The sequence below is a fragment of the Monocercomonoides exilis genome (genome assembly GCF_001643675.1).
Source record: "Monocercomonoides exilis strain PA203 chromosome Unknown scaffold22-1379369, whole genome shotgun sequence".
Lineage (NCBI taxonomy): Eukaryota > Preaxostyla > Oxymonadida > Polymastigidae > Monocercomonoides > Monocercomonoides exilis.
Genome location: NW_027150567.1, coordinates 147,191 through 165,636, shown reverse-complemented (window position 1 = coordinate 165,636; position 18,446 = coordinate 147,191). Strand labels below are relative to the sequence as shown.

At 33.8% G+C, this 18,446-nt stretch overlaps 4 protein-coding genes across 4 annotated transcripts; 3 read left to right on the top strand and 1 right to left on the bottom strand.

The window, feature by feature from the left end:
• Positions 1-2,180: 2,180 nt before the first annotated feature.
• On the bottom strand, positions 2,181-2,569 carry MONOS_16072 (uncharacterized protein; the record flags this gene model as incomplete). The annotated part of the gene is made up of 2 exons (XM_067868982.1): positions 2,181-2,361; positions 2,406-2,569. The coding sequence occupies 2 exons, from the start codon at positions 2,567-2,569 to the stop codon at positions 2,181-2,183; spliced, it is 345 nt and encodes a 114-aa protein (XP_067727377.1).
• Positions 2,570-6,229: 3,660 nt separating this feature from the next.
• MONOS_16073 (uncharacterized protein) lies at positions 6,230-6,990 on the top strand (the record flags this gene model as incomplete). The annotated part of the gene is made up of 2 exons (XM_067868983.1): positions 6,230-6,510; positions 6,801-6,990. 2 exons carry the CDS (start codon positions 6,230-6,232, stop codon positions 6,988-6,990), a joined length of 471 nt encoding a protein of 156 aa, XP_067727376.1.
• Positions 6,991-7,243: 253 nt separating this feature from the next.
• MONOS_16074 (uncharacterized protein) lies at positions 7,244-7,927 on the top strand (the record flags this gene model as incomplete). The annotated part of the gene is made up of 1 exon (XM_067868984.1): positions 7,244-7,927. One exon carries the CDS (start codon positions 7,244-7,246, stop codon positions 7,925-7,927), a length of 684 nt encoding a protein of 227 aa, XP_067727375.1.
• Positions 7,928-11,927: 4,000 nt separating this feature from the next.
• Positions 11,928-13,061, top strand: MONOS_16679 (uncharacterized protein; the record flags this gene model as incomplete). Its single annotated transcript, XM_067869565.1, has 1 exon — positions 11,928-13,061. The coding sequence occupies one exon, from the start codon at positions 11,928-11,930 to the stop codon at positions 13,059-13,061; it is 1,134 nt and encodes a 377-aa protein (XP_067727374.1).
• Positions 13,062-18,446: the final 5,385 nt, after the last annotated feature.

Here is an 18,446-nt window from a genome sequence, read left to right as displayed (position 1 = left end):
AAAATTGAAGAAGATTATTATTGAAGAAGATAAGAAGATAGAAGAAAAGAATGAAAATCTTTTGCTTGATTTTTGCAAATGCCATCGATTGGTGAGCAACGAGACTTCTTCGAAATTACTTTTAATAATGGAGCCTTGTGTTGTGTTTGTTGTTATGAAGAAAGGAGAAAATGAGGAGAAGAAAACAGTAGTTGAAATAGCATTGCTGAGTTTGTGCAATATTGGATGGAAAATGTGAGATTTTTTATTTTATTTTTGAAATTATTAATTATTTGTTTCTGATTTTTATTAGAAAGTACCAAAAGAACTGTACTTGAATGAGATCAAAGAGATAATGCAATATCACCAGGAACATTACAATGTGACGCATCTTGTTCATCAATCTGTTTGGGAGTTGGTGATAAATGGATTCTATCAAAAAGGAAGCATAGAAGAAGTTACAGTTAATGAGCTGAATTTTGTGAGAAAAGCATCAAGAAAACATGAAGATCAGTTGAAGTGTGAAAATAGGAATAAGTTAAAAGAGAATTAACAAAAAATAGTCAGGAAGCAGCAGAAGCAGCTGAGAAGATGAAGGAAGCAGCAAAAATTGTATGATACATCACAAATACATTGAATTTATGTGTATTATTAATTTTAGCATGATTGTTATTATTAAAAAGTGTAATTCATGTATTGAGTTGAATTTTATATCATGTTAATGTTGTTGAAATTCATTAGAACTTTATTTGTTGTTTGTTGTGCACATTGTGTATTATTCTTTATGAAGCATAACTTGTGAATTATTTTTGAAATTCAATTCCAAATAATTTTTAATCTTTATTTGATCAAGAAATAGATAATTTTTCGTTATTTCTCAAAATTTTTTATCGAAGTGCCTTTAGCATCTTATTTGTTGATTTCATTTCACTGATCAAACTTTTTATTTCTCAATTTTTTAAATATGAAGATCTAAACTTGAATAATTCAATTAATTTATTTTGAACACTCTATTTGAAATATCATGCCAACCAAAGCAGAAAATCAAAAACAGTTTAAAAAATTGTTTCAAATATTTAGATCAGAAAAAGAAACAATTGATTGGCTTTTGGATCATAAGATCTTGGAAAAAGACCGCTATTGTTGGAAATGCCAAAAGAATATGAAAATCTACGTATATGAAAATGAAACAAGTCGCTTTCGTTGCAAACATAAACAAGTTAAAATTTCAAAAAATACAAATTTTGAAAAATTCAGATTCAAAATTTGTAATATCTGTTTGATGGCTTTATGTTTTTGGGTCGGCATTTCTCAGACACATTGCAGCTTCATTTGTGGAAAGTCAAACATTTCTATGATGCATGCTTGTGATTCTTTCCGAAAGTGCATATCAAAATTTTACATGGATCATCCGCGAATTATTGGAGGAAAAGGAACTGAAGTGGAAATTGATGAAGCAATTTTTCCAAAAAGAAAATATAATAGAGGAAGAACAAAAAGGCAAAATTGGATCATTGGAGGAATTGAACGTCCTAAAAAAAGGGTCAAAAATCCAATCTATTTTTAATTCCTGTTTTGAAAAGATCAAGAGAAATATTACATCGAACAATCAAAAGTAATGTGAAGGAAAAAACCAAAATATACACGGATTGTTGGAGGGGATATAATAATTTAAATGGAGCTGGATATACGCATTTAACCGTCAATCACAAAAAAAGATTTGTGGATCCTATTACAAAAGCGCATACACAAAGAATAGAAAGCACTTGGAGCCTTCTTAGAAAATATCTTCCTTTATACGGTGTTAGACAAAAATATATGCAAGATTATTTAAATGTTTTCACATTTTAAAGAAGCCCTTGTAACTCATTCATTAAGTTTTTACACATTTTTGTAAATTTTGATTTTAAAAGAATGTGAATATTTTTCTCAATTGTTTTTAATTTATATTTTTCATTCCACTGATTATTTAATAAAATGAGATTTGACAAATATGAAGTTCATTTTATATTATAAAATAAGCTTTCATTTAACACTAACAATAAAAAATCAAATCAACAATAGGATATATTAATTACAATAAAATAAATATCATACTCAATTTTTCAATCTCTAAATAATGAAACAGTCATAACAAATAAATGAAGCTTAAAATTTGACAATTCATCAAAATTATAACAAAATATGATATTTTGCATCATTTATGCTGCAATTTCTGAATCATCATTCCTAAATAATACTTTAACTACTGCTGCTTCCTTCTTCTTCTCAGCTGCTTCTGCTGCTTCCTTCTTCTTCTCAGCTGCTTCTGCTGCTTCCTTCATCTTCTCAGCTGCTTCTGCTGCTTCCTTCATCTTCTCAGCTGCTTCTGCTGCTTCCTGACTATTTTTTGTTAATTCTCTTTTAACTTATTCCTATTTTCACACTTCAACTGATCTTCATGTTTTCTTGATGCTTTTCTCACAAAATTCAGCTCATTAACTGTAACTTCTTCTATGCTTCCTTTTTGATAGAATCCATTTATCACCAACTCCCAAACAGATTGATGAACAAGATGCGTCACATTGTAATGTTCCTGGTGATATTGCATTATCTCTTTGATCTCATTCAAGTACAGTTCTTTTGGCACTTTCTAATAAAATTCAGAAGCAAATAATTAATAATTTCAAAAATAAAATAAAAAATCTCACATTTTCCATCCTATATTGCACAAACTCAGTAACGCCATTTCAACTTCTTTTTGTATTTCCTCATTTTCCTCTTTCTTCAATGCCACTTTCAGAAAGCAAGGCACACAAATTGGTATCATTTCATCTGAAAAGATGGAGAAATTAAGCAAAGCAAAACATTCGCAAAAATCAACCAAAAACTTCTCGTTCTTTTCATCTTTTTTCTCATTTTCCTCAGCCATCATTTCCTCAAATCTTTTGTTCAACGAAGATTCTTCAAAGCCCCTGATCCAAATTCCTTTCAGCTCATTGCAATATCTCATATGCTTCAGCAGTGGAATGGCATTTCCAATCGATAATTTGTCTTCTTCAATCATTTTGTGAATTTTGTCGAACAGTTCAAATGAAAAAAAAGATTTGAATTCTTTTTTATTCATTTCTTTGATTAATTCTTTCGTTTGTTCAAATTTTCGCATCATCTTAGATATGGCGTAACACTAAAGTTAAAAATATTGAATTTTAAATAAAAAAACGTAATATCGAGTATTTAAATTTCAAAATGAATAAAAGTTAATAATATTTAATAAGTTATCACACTTCCGTGATGCCAATTTCTTCACCTTTTTGTTTCGAGCAAAAGTGAAAGTGATTAAGTGAACGATCGAAATTAAGCAACTAAAAACAAAATATTTTCAATAAAGATTGATAAAAACAAATAAACAACATTAATAAACACACAAACAGCAGAATTTATCAATATTTGAAAGCTATATGTGGAGAAACAGAAAGATGCAAATGAAATCAATGATCTCACCCATTATTTTTTTATTTTTAACATTTTTAAAACTGAACATGACGGACGAAGTTTCGCCAAATAAGAATAATTTTAAAATAATTAGAAATAGTGAGCTTTTCATATACTGTTTGCATTTTTGCTCAACTCGTCTGTCAACTAGATTATATCTCGCCGTTTTTTTCATTCAAGATTACCTGGATTCTCGAAGGAGAGGGAGGTCAGGAAAACAGAAAAGAAGAAATGCAAAATATTTTGAGCTTGATTAAAGAAAAGAAAAAAATTTCAAACAGATCGTCTTATGCAATGGTGAAGATTTGAAGCAATGGAGTGTGTAAAAATTTTCTTTTAATCATTACAAATAATTTTTGTGTATTTATTTTTAAATATATATATTTTTTTTTCATTTTTGTAATTTTTAGAACTTTTTTTTCATTATTCATTATGAACTTCCTCTTTTGCTCGTGAGTTGATCGCAACGGCCATTTTATGAATTTGTATATTGGCAACATGCATCGAATTGCCTGTCTGAACTGTATCTGCATTGAAATCATTGATGCGCTTGATCTTTCCAGCTGTTTGGACTCTCTCAATCAACAACCAAAAAGTTTCGTGCAAGAAGTGATGAAAGAGCAATTTTTCATTTGAAAAGGTTTGCACTATTTTTCGATAATTGTTACAATTGTTTTAATCATATTTCTTATTTTTCTTTTTTTAACTGATTCAAACTCTAATTTTTATTTATTCAATCAATTAATTCAAAAAAATATGAACCATCCCTTTTCATGTTTTTATTTCATTCAACCTATTCTTTTAAGTTTGGGTGATGTGTCTTTTCCATATGCTCTTTCCAGCGTTTTTATTGCCATTGGAAACAGAACAGATAAAAAAGACTGAACAAGGAGTTATCTCCCACACCCTATCTGCTACCACTGCTATTTCAGTGTCACAGCTGACTGCGTCCTCCCCGCTCACACTGGCTTCATCTCCTCCTAAGCTACTCGAAATTAACTCTCTTCTTCATCATCGCCTTGTTCTTCTTCTCCTTTCTGAGATCAGTCATCCGCAACCCGCTTTGATGCTTCCATGATTGAGTCAATTAAGCGCCCTTCATTCTCAGCAAACATCCTTTCATATTTCTAACAAGAGACCTCCTCTTCTGCTTCACCGCCAATTATATTTTGAGAATATTTCTTCTTTATGAACCTTCAGATCTCCTTCTCCTCTTCCTCTCAACAGCTCCATTTGGTATCGATACTTCGTATTAGCTCTTACTAAATGCTCTCTTGCATCTAACAATCTCTTTTAATGGCATCTCCTTCATGGACTTCATCGCAACGACAACCAAAGCTGCAAAATGTTCGCACATCACATTCTATAACAGATCTTCAACATCTTCCAAATCATCGCAACGTTCTTCTTCTTCTTTCATGTTCTCCTCCTGCTGAAGGAACATCAATAAACAGATCGCTCTATTCTGTCCATCATAATAAATCACTTTCACGTCTGTTACTTGCTCCTAAATAAATAAAGTTGTCTCTTTCTGTCTTTCCAAACTTTGCACTACCGCTGCTGGGCTTGTGTTCTTCAAATTTGAGATTTGCCCCTTTATGTGTGTAACCTGCAGAAGTCAACATTAACTTAAGTGGAGCTACCAATTCTACTTCTGGAGGAACAAACGATTATCCACTTTGAAGCATCAATAGATGTTTGTGTTGGATGAGAGGCAATGCTACTGCTCTTCTTGTCTCGCATTATAAGTCGACAACTCCTCTTATGGAGCGTGTTGGATGCAAATATGGGAACTCATTTATAAAAAAACCACATACAGGAAAACGGGGAAATTTGCGTTGCATAACTGCAATCTCCTGTGAAAGTTTCAGATGAGACGATGAATAAATTATTGTTCCTGTACGAGATATTCGTTAATGATATGGAGGTTATTTAGAGAAAGAAGGAGAAAGAGAGAAGGAGAGAAAGATGGAGGCTTCAATAGAATAGGAAATGAGAATGACAAAAGAAGATTCTCGCCTTTGGAGATATACGGAGAAACCTTATTGAGTTATTCATCTTCCTCATCTTCCTTATTGAAGGCGAAGACGTTTGAGAGTTTTACAGGAAAAAAAGAATAATTAATTAAAGGCGATGTAATGACAAGGACTGATTATCCTGTGGTAACTTCACGTGACTGCCTATTGTTTTCGATGTCGTCTGAGCGGAAGTGAAACAGAGATATCATGCACTCAATTGCAAAGAAGAGGAACAAAAGAGGAAGTGGCAGCGGAGGGGGAGTGAGCGGGAGTTGGAATAAAGAAGTTTTGTGTTCTCCTTCAACCACTCATTATTGGGAAATGTGCAGCTCCTCTCTTCGCATGTTCTGTCAAGTGCATCGTCTGCTGCCTCTTCAATCGCATTATTTATTTCTTTGTCCAAGCTCATCGTTTCGTCTTCTGCTCATACCGTCGTCTGCATCAGGCAAGCATCTGGAAATACATCCTCCTCTTCACATTTTTAGCATGACAATAGGAGTAACTTACCGGAATTACTGAATTATCAATTTTCCGTCTCTCCTTCCTCAAAGATTCTTTTTGCAGGATAGCCTTCATTCTCTTTCATCTGATCGCTCATATCCTGGTCACCTAAGTGGTAAAAAAATGTTAGAAAGATTGCGTTATCCACACGCAAACCGTCTATCTCATTGTTCTCCTCATATTCATCTTCCTCATCTTCTCCGGATGAAACTGACCTTTTTCTCCATCCAAAGCCACCTCATCGTTCTGAGATTGCAATGGCTCGCCGCATAAGAGCTATGCATCCTCTCCTCCGCCGACGCCATCTCAACCGCTGTGCACAAGTGGCTGCTGCTTCTGGTGCTTCACGTTCTTCTTCCTCTTCCTCTTCTTCCTCGTTGCTTCGTTCTTTAAGAAACAGATTTCTGACAGGAGAAGAGCAGCAGATGAGGAGGATGAGATTGCAGTTCGGAAGAAGAAGGAAAAGACAATATTTTGTTCTCCCTCCCGATGTATTTGAGGCGCTGCCGCTGTTTGCAGAGTTTCGGATGGTGGAGCGGTATGCGGAGAATCTGGAGAAGAGGAAGAGAGAAAGAGAGAGAGCGAAGGAGAGAGAGAGAGAAGCAAGGAACGAGAGGAGAGAGGAAAAAAGAACAAGAAAACAAATAAAGTTGAGGAATGTAGAAAACCCTGAAAATGATGGAAATAACAATTATGACGAAAATGAAAACGAAATTAATGCAGAAGAAAACGAGAATTTCTTTATGATTAGAAGAAATGCTGTGAAGGAATCGAAGAAAAATGAAGATAGTGAATGCCTTTCTGACAGTTCCATCATCAGCGTTGAAGACCAGCAAAGAGAGATGAGACGCAAACAGAGAGAAAAACTGCTTCGGCTGATAAAACTGCAGGAGATACAGAAGAAGAAAAAGGAGAAAGAAGAGAAAGAGAGGAGGCGAAAGAAGAAAGAAGAGTGAGAGCACAGGAAAATGGAGAAAATGGAAAAGAAGATCGCGGAAAAAGACAAGAATCTGTTTAGCAGCATCCAAGGAATACTACAACCACACCTTGAGACAGGCACGCCAACCAACCAGAAAGAGAACAAAATGGCCAGCGAGGCTCAACAAGAGGCGAAAGAAAGCCAAACACCAATTTTGACAAGAGAGCGGAAATTGGACTGCATGCTGAATGACCTCGCAAATTCTGACCTGGAAGATTTGAGCGATGAACTGGACGTGCCCTGTAGATATGTGCGTATCAAAAGCGAGGAAAATGGGCAATTTGTGTAGAAAATGCGAAAAGAGCCTGTGTATGCGGCAGTCGACGCGAGGCAGACAAGAATGCGACTGGATCTGATGAGCGCGCTGAAGAGCGTGCTGAGGCAGAGCCCGGCGGAGTTGAGACGAGGGAGAGGGATGAAGTGGAGGGGCTGGTGGCCGTACAAAGAGGAAGCAGAGGTGACACACAGGAAGGGAAGAAAAGGAGCAGGGAAAGGATCACCTTTGCTGTTTCAAGAGAAAGGAACAAGAACATTCAGTCAGAACAACGTGCCTGGGAGAAGAGATGCGCTGTCGTTCTCAAAATTGGTATCTTTCTCCGCTTTACAGAATTCAACTGCGACGGATTTGATGAAGAAATACACTGATCTCAATATGGTTGCGCCTTTTGATTCAGATGCTGATCTTGCTGCAAATACAAATATTTCTCTTCATCTTCTTTCTCATTTTACTTCATCACTTGTCAATTCGTCCTTGTTAATTAACATTCAACAGCAATCTTCTCCTTCTCTGAGAACATCTCTATCTCCTTCACAGCAATACCACGCTAAACTTTCATCTTCTGCTAGTCCTGTAGCTCCTGACTCTCTTTCTCTACTCTCACTTACTGCAGTAACTACTTTGTTTTCACTTTCATTCAACTCCCCTCAAATTCGATATCGTTTCTTATCTTTCATTTCTTTTCGGAAGCACAGATAATTATTTATTCTAACATAGAATGCCAGCTGAAGTTATATGAAAATGAGAGAACTATATTAAACCAAGAAAAGATGATCAGAAGGCACGAAATCAACAAGAAAATCGATTCTTACTTTTTCATTTTGAGATTGAAAGAATTTATGGAAACAGAAAGAACAAGGCGGGGAAATTTTTCTTTGAACAAACAGTTGCAGGGATAGTTTAAGAGAGATTTCACAACAACGTGCGCCTTCAAAAAGTTGCGGAAGATGAAATAATGAGGAGTAAACCTATTTATGGAAAATCAATATTTGAAGTGCAATTCCATAAAAAAATGGAACGAACTGCAGATAGACAAATTGTATTGGAAAGCTGAGGAAACAGATATTTAAGAAAAGCCTTCCTATTTGCATATATTCATTTTGAAGAGATGAAATAGATGATTCCTTTAAGCAACAACAGAATTTGCATTTGATGAAAAAGAGAAACTAAAAGGAAATTTCGGAGAAATATCTTTATCTGGGCTGATTTTAGGCTCTATGAATAAATTGGCGATGATATATGTTCTTGTTAAAAATGGTATGAAATCTCAAATATTTTTCTATGACATGGAAAATGGTGAAAATAAGAAAATGGAAGGAATAATATAGAAATCAGAAAAAAGTCATTATTTCCTGTTGTGTTTGTGTCAGCAGCGCTGAAAGTGAGTGTTTGAAGAGGAACAAATGCTGAGGTGAGGAGGGTGAGAGAGGCGTCTTGGAGGAGGGAAATGAAGCCAGTGAGGGCATACTCGATGGTGGCGCATGGGGTCTGTTGGGGTCTACCAAAGGCATAAGCTTCAATTCCACTTCTGAAATCAATGTTATTCTGGGCAATGAGGGGGAGAAAGCTGTTGAACCCAGATTTATCTGATGTGCCACTAAATCTGTTTTCGTAAGATGAATCCTATGAATGGAATAAATAGAATGGGGATTTGTTAGCTATTCAAAGACGAAAAGAAAAAAGAGAAATAACTATTATTTATAAATTGGTTTCATAATTTTGTTTTCTTATCTTCTTTTCTGTTCTTCTTCATTTTTTTTTTTATTTTCAATGTTTTGATTTTTCTGTTATAAAATAAACATTTTCTTTTTGAAGCTTTATTTATTAATTTTTTGTTCATTTTAATTTCACTTGATCAAAAAAATTCTTTTCCACAAAAACATCAAAAAGGTATGTATTTTTGTTTTAATAAATAAAACTAATATATATAACAGAAATAAACGCTAAATACTTGAAGAAAATCAATTAAACTCTTCGATCAATAAATACCACAATAAATATTACTTTTTTAAATTTTTGATCTTTTTTTATGATTTCTAAAAAAATCACCCACATTAGATACGAATTTAAATGATTTTATACCACATATTTCCTAATTGTTAATTGACTTTTTTTGATAAAAAATTCACTCCTTATCCCACTTTCTTTCTTTCATTCTCTTTCTTTCTCTCTCTCCCTTTTTTTATGAGAAAAAAGCTTCATGCAAAAACGTGATCATCCATTATTTTGGGTTTGCTTGTGGTTTAAATATAGAAAAAAAATTTCTAAAAATGTGTTTGTTTTATTGTTTATTCTTAATAAGCCTCCAGTTAAATATAAAGAAAGAAGAATGCTAGGAAAAGAAAGTTAAATATATTTTCATCATTCCATTTTTTAAATCAAAGTTTTTTTAATTTATAACACATTTTTCTTCCCATGAACAAATTTTATTTTTGAAAAAGGAAATTGTGAAACTATTTCTTGAAATGATATTATTATGATAACTGATACTGACGTAATTTTTCAATTGCTGACGGACGTGACAAAAACATTTTCGTCTGTAACATATGCTTGAATATGAATATTTGATTTTAATTTATTTATGCAAAAAGTGTTAACTTTTGCGTTTCAAATTTGTATTATTGACAGCATGAATTGAACATATTGAAACATTTGGAATTTCAATATTTCATTTGTGATGATTAACAATAAATAATAATGCAATCATGAAAGATATGGCATATCATCTGCAGATCCATCTCGATTAAGATCAATCAAATATATCGATTTATGAATATCTGATTGTAGTCGTCATCTTGTATAATAAGTTGAATAGGCAATGATAATAAGATAGAGATCGAGAGTTATTGCTGATATACTTAGGTGTTATCATGATTCAATATTCAGTGATGTTCTATAAAGAAGGAGTCATTGATAGGTGTAATCGATATGTATCTATTGCTGATATACAATATCTCCACGGAGGAGATTAGCTAAAAGATAAACTGGAAGATTAACTAAATTTATGTTGAAGTTGGTATATTAATGGTGAAATTGTGTGAAAATTGGTGTTTTCGTTGATGAAATACATGAGTTGAACATGAGTTGAACATGTGTCGAACGTTGATGTTATCGTTGATGGAAATAACAGATGGAATTATGTCAAAGATGGTAAATTAGTGGTGAATTTGTGTGACAATTGGTGTTATCGTTGGTGTGATCTTAAATAAAAATAATTGATTTTGTTTTTTTGTTTTATCGTAAATGGGTCGGAAGAAGATATACGCAACTGTGGAGGAAGCGAAAGAGGCTCAACAGAAACAAATTAAACAGTTTCAGGAAAAACGTAAGGAAGAAACTAAGTATTACAACGAACATGTAACTGAGAAACAGAAGAAGTTGATAAAGATATTGAGGAGAAAGGTTATCGAAAGTGATGAGTTGTTAGATGAGTTGATGGAAAAAGTTAGTGGTTATTGCCTGAACAAGCTTGATTGGGACAAATGTGTTAATTGATGAAACACAACAAGTGGAACACGTTTGTTGTATCGTTGATTGTTAAGAACAGTGTCCACGGTGGAGTTGTGGTGGATTGCCAACATCTATATTTTTGATTGGAAAAAGTGCCAATCGGTAGTCAGGATACCAAATTGTGGCAATATCGAGATGCTTGGGGATGGGAAATGTTGAGTTAAATCTCCGAGCTGGAAGCGTAGTCCGGTAGTCCGGTAGTCCGGATCTTTTAAGTTCATCTGAAAAGAGCTGCCAACATGCCATTTCTGCCAACATGAGCAATCAACCCCTAATTTACCATGATTTTGAGGGTTTTTATTTATTTTCGATCATGTTGTCATTCTGCCACATTGCCACATGGAATCGTCGGTGGTATATAATAAGTGACACACATCAGTTGTATCGTCAGTTGTTAAGAACAGTTGTCACCTGCACCGGGTTGATGGTGAAGGTCATGTGGGTGATGATGTGGCATGGAGATATTAACTAAAATCTCCGAGCTTTTCACCTGCACTGGGTACACCGGGTGCACCGGGTCAAATATATTCTATAAATTATGTGGGCAAACGGGCAAACGGGGCAAATGGGCAAAATACATTTAATGTGAAAAAATTGATGAAATATAACAGACTACACATCAGTTGTTCCATCAGTGGCACACAAGTTGTGTATTCAATTCAGGAAGTAATTTTTAACTTTTGATAGCACAAGTTACTTGTTCCAGCTTGTGCCGATATGATTTTCAGGGAAATATCGTTTATTTTGCATTAAAATCAGTGAAAAATTAGTGAAAATCATGTGAAATTCACCACAAAACCGCAAATTGTCGGCACACGCGGCACAGCACAAGTTACCGTTGGGGTCACCGTTACCCAAACCGATTTTTGTCCTGCCTGCTTTTTGTTTAATGTGGAAATTAACTATTCCCCGTAAATGTTCGACATTAACCTCACCCTTCGTCTTCCCCGTAAATTAACGTTTCAATAATAAATCTGTTTTATAAAAAAAATTTGATTTTTTAATTTGTTTAAAGTAACAAATCTGAAAAACAAGCCAACCAAATTATTCGCTGTTTGCAAATTTGACATTAACCATAAGTGAAAACGATGATGTTATTGATAGTGTTGCAGTTGATAATGAAGTTGATGATTTGTTAAATGATATTGTCCGAAAGTTCGACAACAATTTGATTAAATATGGGTCTATAATGATGAAGCCAAATTATTGGAAACCATTAACTATTCCATTTGCCGATGTAGATAGTTATGATTTCACTGACGGTTTCATCGAATTCTTGACTAGTGAAGAGCATGTCCATTTGTACTTTGACTTTGACAGCATAACGAATGAAGCTGAATATCAAGACATTATGAAATGGTTGACGAATGTTAGCATTGTTTTCGGTGAATATAGTGTTGGTGGATACACAAACGATGAACATATGAATGAACAGTATGGTTTCAGGTATTATCCAGATGGTAATCACTTCTTGTCAATGCATGTGGTTTTCTACACTACTCGGATATCAACGATTGATTTGGTGAAAATAATGAAACATACAGACAAGAAAGGTTATTCGACGAAAGGTGTTCATAAGCTGTGTGATCCAAAAGTGTACAAACTGGTGTCGAGCAAAATGGGATATTCATCCAGACAACTGTTTAGACATGTTATATCAGATAAAATATACAAGAAAGATGATGAAAGAAATAAACTTAACCACGGAGTTATACTGGGCGATTTACCACCATCTACTCAAATAATTCAGACGAGAGGTAATGAGAAAATTGTGACTGCTAGTGAATGGAGTGTGATATTTTCGTTAGAGATTAACGATAAGAAGAAAGATAAACAAAAAACCGAGCAGGTCAACGATTACGGGACAGTTAATGATTATCACGATTTAATTCTGTTCACGTCTGATGAAATGAACGAATTTCTGGACAACTTCGAACCGACATTCGATAATCTAATGTACACGTTAGGGCCTCTAAGGTTTAGTCCTTATTCAGAAGAATTTCTGACAGAATGCTTTTGTAAATGGTACAGAAAAGGTATCCACATGAATGGTGTGGATGATGTGGTTATTGACATGATAAGCAGGAATTGCAAACAAGAAATGACAAACAAATGGTTTTTCAGCTTGTTGAAACTGTTAGACGCATCAGTTGCTAGTAATTATAAAGAGAAGTATCTTAAAGTGACTATCGACTACGAATCATGCACTGAGACTTACAATAATCTGGTAAAAAATGCGAAAAACATGTCGAAAGCTGAACTTGTCACTAATATCCTTCACAAATTTGCAGCAATTAGTGAGACAACAGATGTTATTGCGTGAGTTAGAAAAGACCAATATTATGTCAGAGATGAAGAATGGTTTGAACAACAAATGAAACGATATATAATCAGAAAAGGTTCAGGTGGTGAGACTGTCACTCTCAAAAGCTTGTTTGTTGAGCATTTTTTTGAACTCAAAGTTCATGATGAAGTTGCACCTGTTATCGATAAACCAAACGTTTTCACAACATTCCGAATGAGAGAACCAAAAATTGACATGAAGCAAGAAGTTGAAGAGATGTTTGTTTTTCTCAAAACAACATACACAGATGAAACAACATTCATCTTTGACCTTAATCGCGATCAATGGCAATTCAGAAACAACTACAAGAGAACGAAGATTTCACTTGGTTGATATTGTGCTGAAGGATGTGGAGGAAAAGGATTTCTGACAACATTAAGGACAAAGGTTTATGGGAATGAATTCTCCTCCGTGAATGTTAGGTTTAGTCAATTGGGTAAAGAACAAACGAAATCTTTGCTAGCGAACAAATTACAGATACAATTCGACGAACTTCCACGAATAAAAGATGGTGAAGTTATTGTCGAAGACTTCAAAATACTAGATAATGACATGCTATCAACAAGATCAATGGCGAGATACGATGAAAATATCACCCTGTATTTCGACTGTGATTTTTCGACAAACAATTCATCATTTGCAGGCATTTGCTCAGACAAAGCAGTTCAGAGACGTTTATATCCAATCGAACGAATACTGTCACCGAGAGAAGATTCTGTTGAAATGTGGAACAAATTATGGAATGTATACTTAACGGATGAAAACTTTGTTAATTCTTATGTCAAATATATCAGGGAGTCTGACAAAATAGCTGAAAAAACCACATTCAAGCCATACACAAGGTTCGAGATGCCAGAGTTCTTTAACAGGATACAGCAATCGTACGAAGATTCATTCGACGCGTGGTAAGATGAATTCATTAACGATGCTAACAACATTGACTTAGGATTTAGGAGAAAATGCGACGATAAAATTGGTTACAAGGCAATCGATTTATACAAAAATTACACACTCTATTGCTCACAAATAAATTTCCTTCATCAATGAACAAAATCGGTACATTCAACGATAGATTAAAGACAAAATACTCCGCTGACACTAACCCCGTAATGTGTTCAGACGGTGTGAGGAGACGTTTAATATACATCGACAATTTCATCGAATCAAACATCAACGAAAACTAATAATTGAAACAAATATATTTTTTATAATAAACAAAAAGCAGGCAGGACAAAAATCGGTTTGGGTAACGGTGACCCCAACGGTAACTTGTGCTGTGCCGCGTGTGCCGACAATTTGCGGTTTTGTGGTGAATTTCACATGATTTTCACTAATTTTTCACTGATTTTAATGCAAAATAAACGATATTTCCCTGAAAATCATATCGGCACAAGCTGGAACAAGTAACTTGTGCTATCAAAAGTTAAAAATTACTTCCTGAATTGAATACACAACTTGTGTGCCACTGATGGAACAACTGATGTGTAGTCTGTTATATTTCATCAATTTTTTCACATTAAATGTATTTTGCCCATTTGCCCCGTTTGCCCGTTTGCCCACATAATTTATAGAATATATTTGACCCGGTGCACCCGGTGTACCCAGTGCAGGTGAAAAGCTCGGAGATTTTAGTTAATATCTCCATGCCACATCATCACCCACATGACCTTCACCATCAACCCGGTGCAGGTGACAACTGTTCTTAACAACTGACGATACAACTGATGTGTGTCACTTATTATATACCACCGACGATTCCATGTGGCAATGTGGCAGAATGACAACATGATCGAAAATAAATAAAAACCCTCAAAATCATGGTAAATTAGGGGTTGATTGCTCATGTTGGCAGAAATGGCATGTTGGCAGCTCTTTTCAGATGAACTTAAAAGATCCGGACTACCGGACTACCGGACTACGCTTCCAGCTCGGAGATTTAACTCAACATTTCCCATCCCCAAGCATCTCGATATTGCCACAATTTGGTATCCTGACTACCGATTGGCACTTTTTCCAATCAAAAATATAGATGTTGGCAATCCACCACAACTCCACCGTGGACACTGTTCTTAACAATCAACGATACAACAAACGTGTTCCACTTGTTGTGTTTCATCAATTAACACATTTGTCCCAATCAAGCTTGTTCAGGCAATAACCACTAACTTTTTCCATCAACTCATCTAACAACTCATCACTTTCGATAACCTTTCTCCTCAATATCTTTATCAACTTCTTCTGTTTCTCAGTTACATGTTCGTTGTAATACTTAGTTTCTTCCTTACGTTTTTCCTGAAACTGTTTAATTTGTTTCTGTTGAGCCTCTTTCGCTTCCTCCACAGTTGCGTATATCTTCTTCCGACCCATTTACGATAAAACAAAAAAACAAAATCAATTATTTTTATTTAAGATCACACCAACGATAACACCAATTGTCACACAAATTCACCACTAATTTACCATCTTTGACATAATTCCATCTGTTATTTCCATCAACGATAACATCAACGTTCGACACATGTTCAACTCATGTTCAACTCATGTATTTCATCAACGAAAACACCAATTTTCACACAATTTCACCATTAATATACCAACTTCAACATAAATTTAGTTAATCTTCCAGTTTATCTTTTAGCTAATCTCCTCCGTGGAGATATTGTATATCAGCAATAGATACATATCGATTACACCTATCAATGACTCCTTCTTTATAGAACATCACTGAATATTGAATCATGATAACACCTAAGTATATCAGCAATAACTCTCGATCTCTATCTTATTATCATTGCCTATTCAACTTATTATACAAGATGACGACTACAATCAGATATTCATAAATCGATATATTTGATTGATCTTAATCGAGATGGATCCATAGCTGATATACCATATCTCTCACATTCCTGTGAAGTAACATGAGCGGCAACCGAAATTTGAACAATATATGAAATTTTTGATTTATTTGATAATTAAACATTTGCGACTTTTTAAAAAAAAATCACATATATTGTGAAAAATAAAATTTTACAAACATTTTTTCAAATAAAAATTTTTGGAAGATGAATTGCAGAAAATAAGCCTTTGTGACTTACTGACTTTTAACAATAAAAATTACCATTCTGACTGACTTTTTCTTTTATTCAGGTCAAAGCATTTTTTTTTCTATTTTTGATATGAAATATATTTCTTTCAAATGTGTGATTATTTTTGTAATCATAACTTTTTTCGGGGTATCGATTTTTCAAACGTTGTTTGTCATTGTTAAGAGACTTTGCGTTTGAATTGTTAAATTATCACAACTGCTGTCAAAACAAATGCTATATCTGAAATAAAGATAAAGACGTTTTTAATTGGTCTTTTCATTTTTCAGTCTCCTTTTTTTGACATTCAACAGAAATTTTCTGACCGAGATTATTGAAAGAAAAAATATGATATCAAAAATAATCACCCAAATAGAAAATTTTTCAATCATATAGTTTTAATGAATTCCAAATAAACAAATCATAACTTCATGAAAAAAATAAATTTGTATATTTTGTTAATGATGGGAAATGACCAGATCAACAATTAGGTTATTTCCAAGTCAGTGACTTGTTGATCATTTTTTGTCTCAGTCAAAAACGTCATGTCAGGGCCCATCATTTTAAACAAGGATTCACTAATCAAAGAGTTTCAAGATGCACTAACAGATTCGAAAATTGTTTTATTGTTTTTTTTTCTTGCATTTTTTTGAAAAACATTTTTTTTATTGTTAGGCAATGAGTTATTTGAGAAAACTCGATGAATTAAAAAAATACGGATGCTCCTTTTTGAATCTCGCTCTGGTGGAACGAAATGAAAAAGGAGCATGTTTGCTTGTGAATATCTTTTATTTTGATATACAATAAAAATTATTCAAAGTCTACAAACATCCTGTTAAAGAAAAAGAGTTTTTAACAAAAGTTACATTGGAAGTTGTTCACGAAAAATTATGGATATCTTTCATCCCATCAAACGAATGCGGATCGCCAGTTAGGGAATATCACAAACAATTCCTTTGTCCAAATGCAAGAGGAGATGCAGTTTGTGGTGTCAGCTGAAGGAAAAATTATGCTGAAATCAAAAATTATCATTGTTCAATTTTATTAACACAAAACATCACAAGTTTCAAACAATTCTCTTCTGTGATTAAAAATCGTGATGATCCAACCAAAAAATTTGATAATTCAGTTAACAACACAAGCACTAATTTGGAATTTCTTTTTGCGCAAATTGTGAGTCACTGCAACATTTTCATAGCTTCTGCATCATTGAAAGAATTTAACAATTTCATAACTTCCTTAATAAAAATTTCTCAAGATAATCCAGACAAACATCCTACAAAAATATTCCCATATTTAACAAGTAGAAAACCAAGCAGCTTGATTATTTCTCAAAGTGAAGTCGCAAAAGAAAAGAGGGCGAAAGAATTATACGGAAAATGCATTTGCGTTTTGATGGATGGCGGAATAGTTGGAGGACAAAAATGCACCGTTGTAACAATTGCTCCTCTGTCACTAGAAACTACAACTTTTTTTGGAAAGTTTATCCTCCTTGTTTCAATGCTAGTCATTATAGAAAATTAGCCTGGATCATAATAAAAGAATTGGAGTCATTACATGCAAGTGTTAGGTGTTTCTGTTCAGATGGTTTAAAACCTCAGAAAAAAGCTCTGGAAAACTTCACATCACTTGAAGAATATGAAGAGTCTTTGCTATCCAAAATTAAAGTTGCTCCATTTTCTATTTATTGTTCTTACCATCTTTTAAATATAGTTATTACAAAAGCTTTCACAAAAATTGATTTTCTTTGACAAATGGGGGAAAATATTGACTTTCAAGCATTTTATGCACATAGCATTGAAAAATTGTTTCACTCATAACTTTATTTCTCTTTCTCAGATTTCAAATTAAACTATATTTTCAGATCTGTAAACAGGCATCGTTGAAATTAAAACATAATGTTTTCCAGCATTTCTCGAATGTCAAAAAATGTACCCAATTTTTTTGTGTTTTTTGAACTCAAAAAGTTAATGAAAAATGCATAATTTTTCAATGAAAATGCCTGAAGTGAAATATTTTGCCCCAAATATTGAATGATCTAACATTTTTTGCAAAATATGCCCATTCTTCGGCAATCAGAAAGTTACTAAAGCAAAAATGTCCTTCATTTGTTCATACGAGATGGCTTTGTTTGTTCCCAATTTGCTCATTTATCAGGAAAAACAGCGAGGCAATTTTAAAACATTCTTTGCTTTCCACAGATAAAGTGTTAAATTCTGTATTGATGGAATTATTGTTATTTCCTATTCACAGGCTACAACTTTTTTTGGAAAACGAT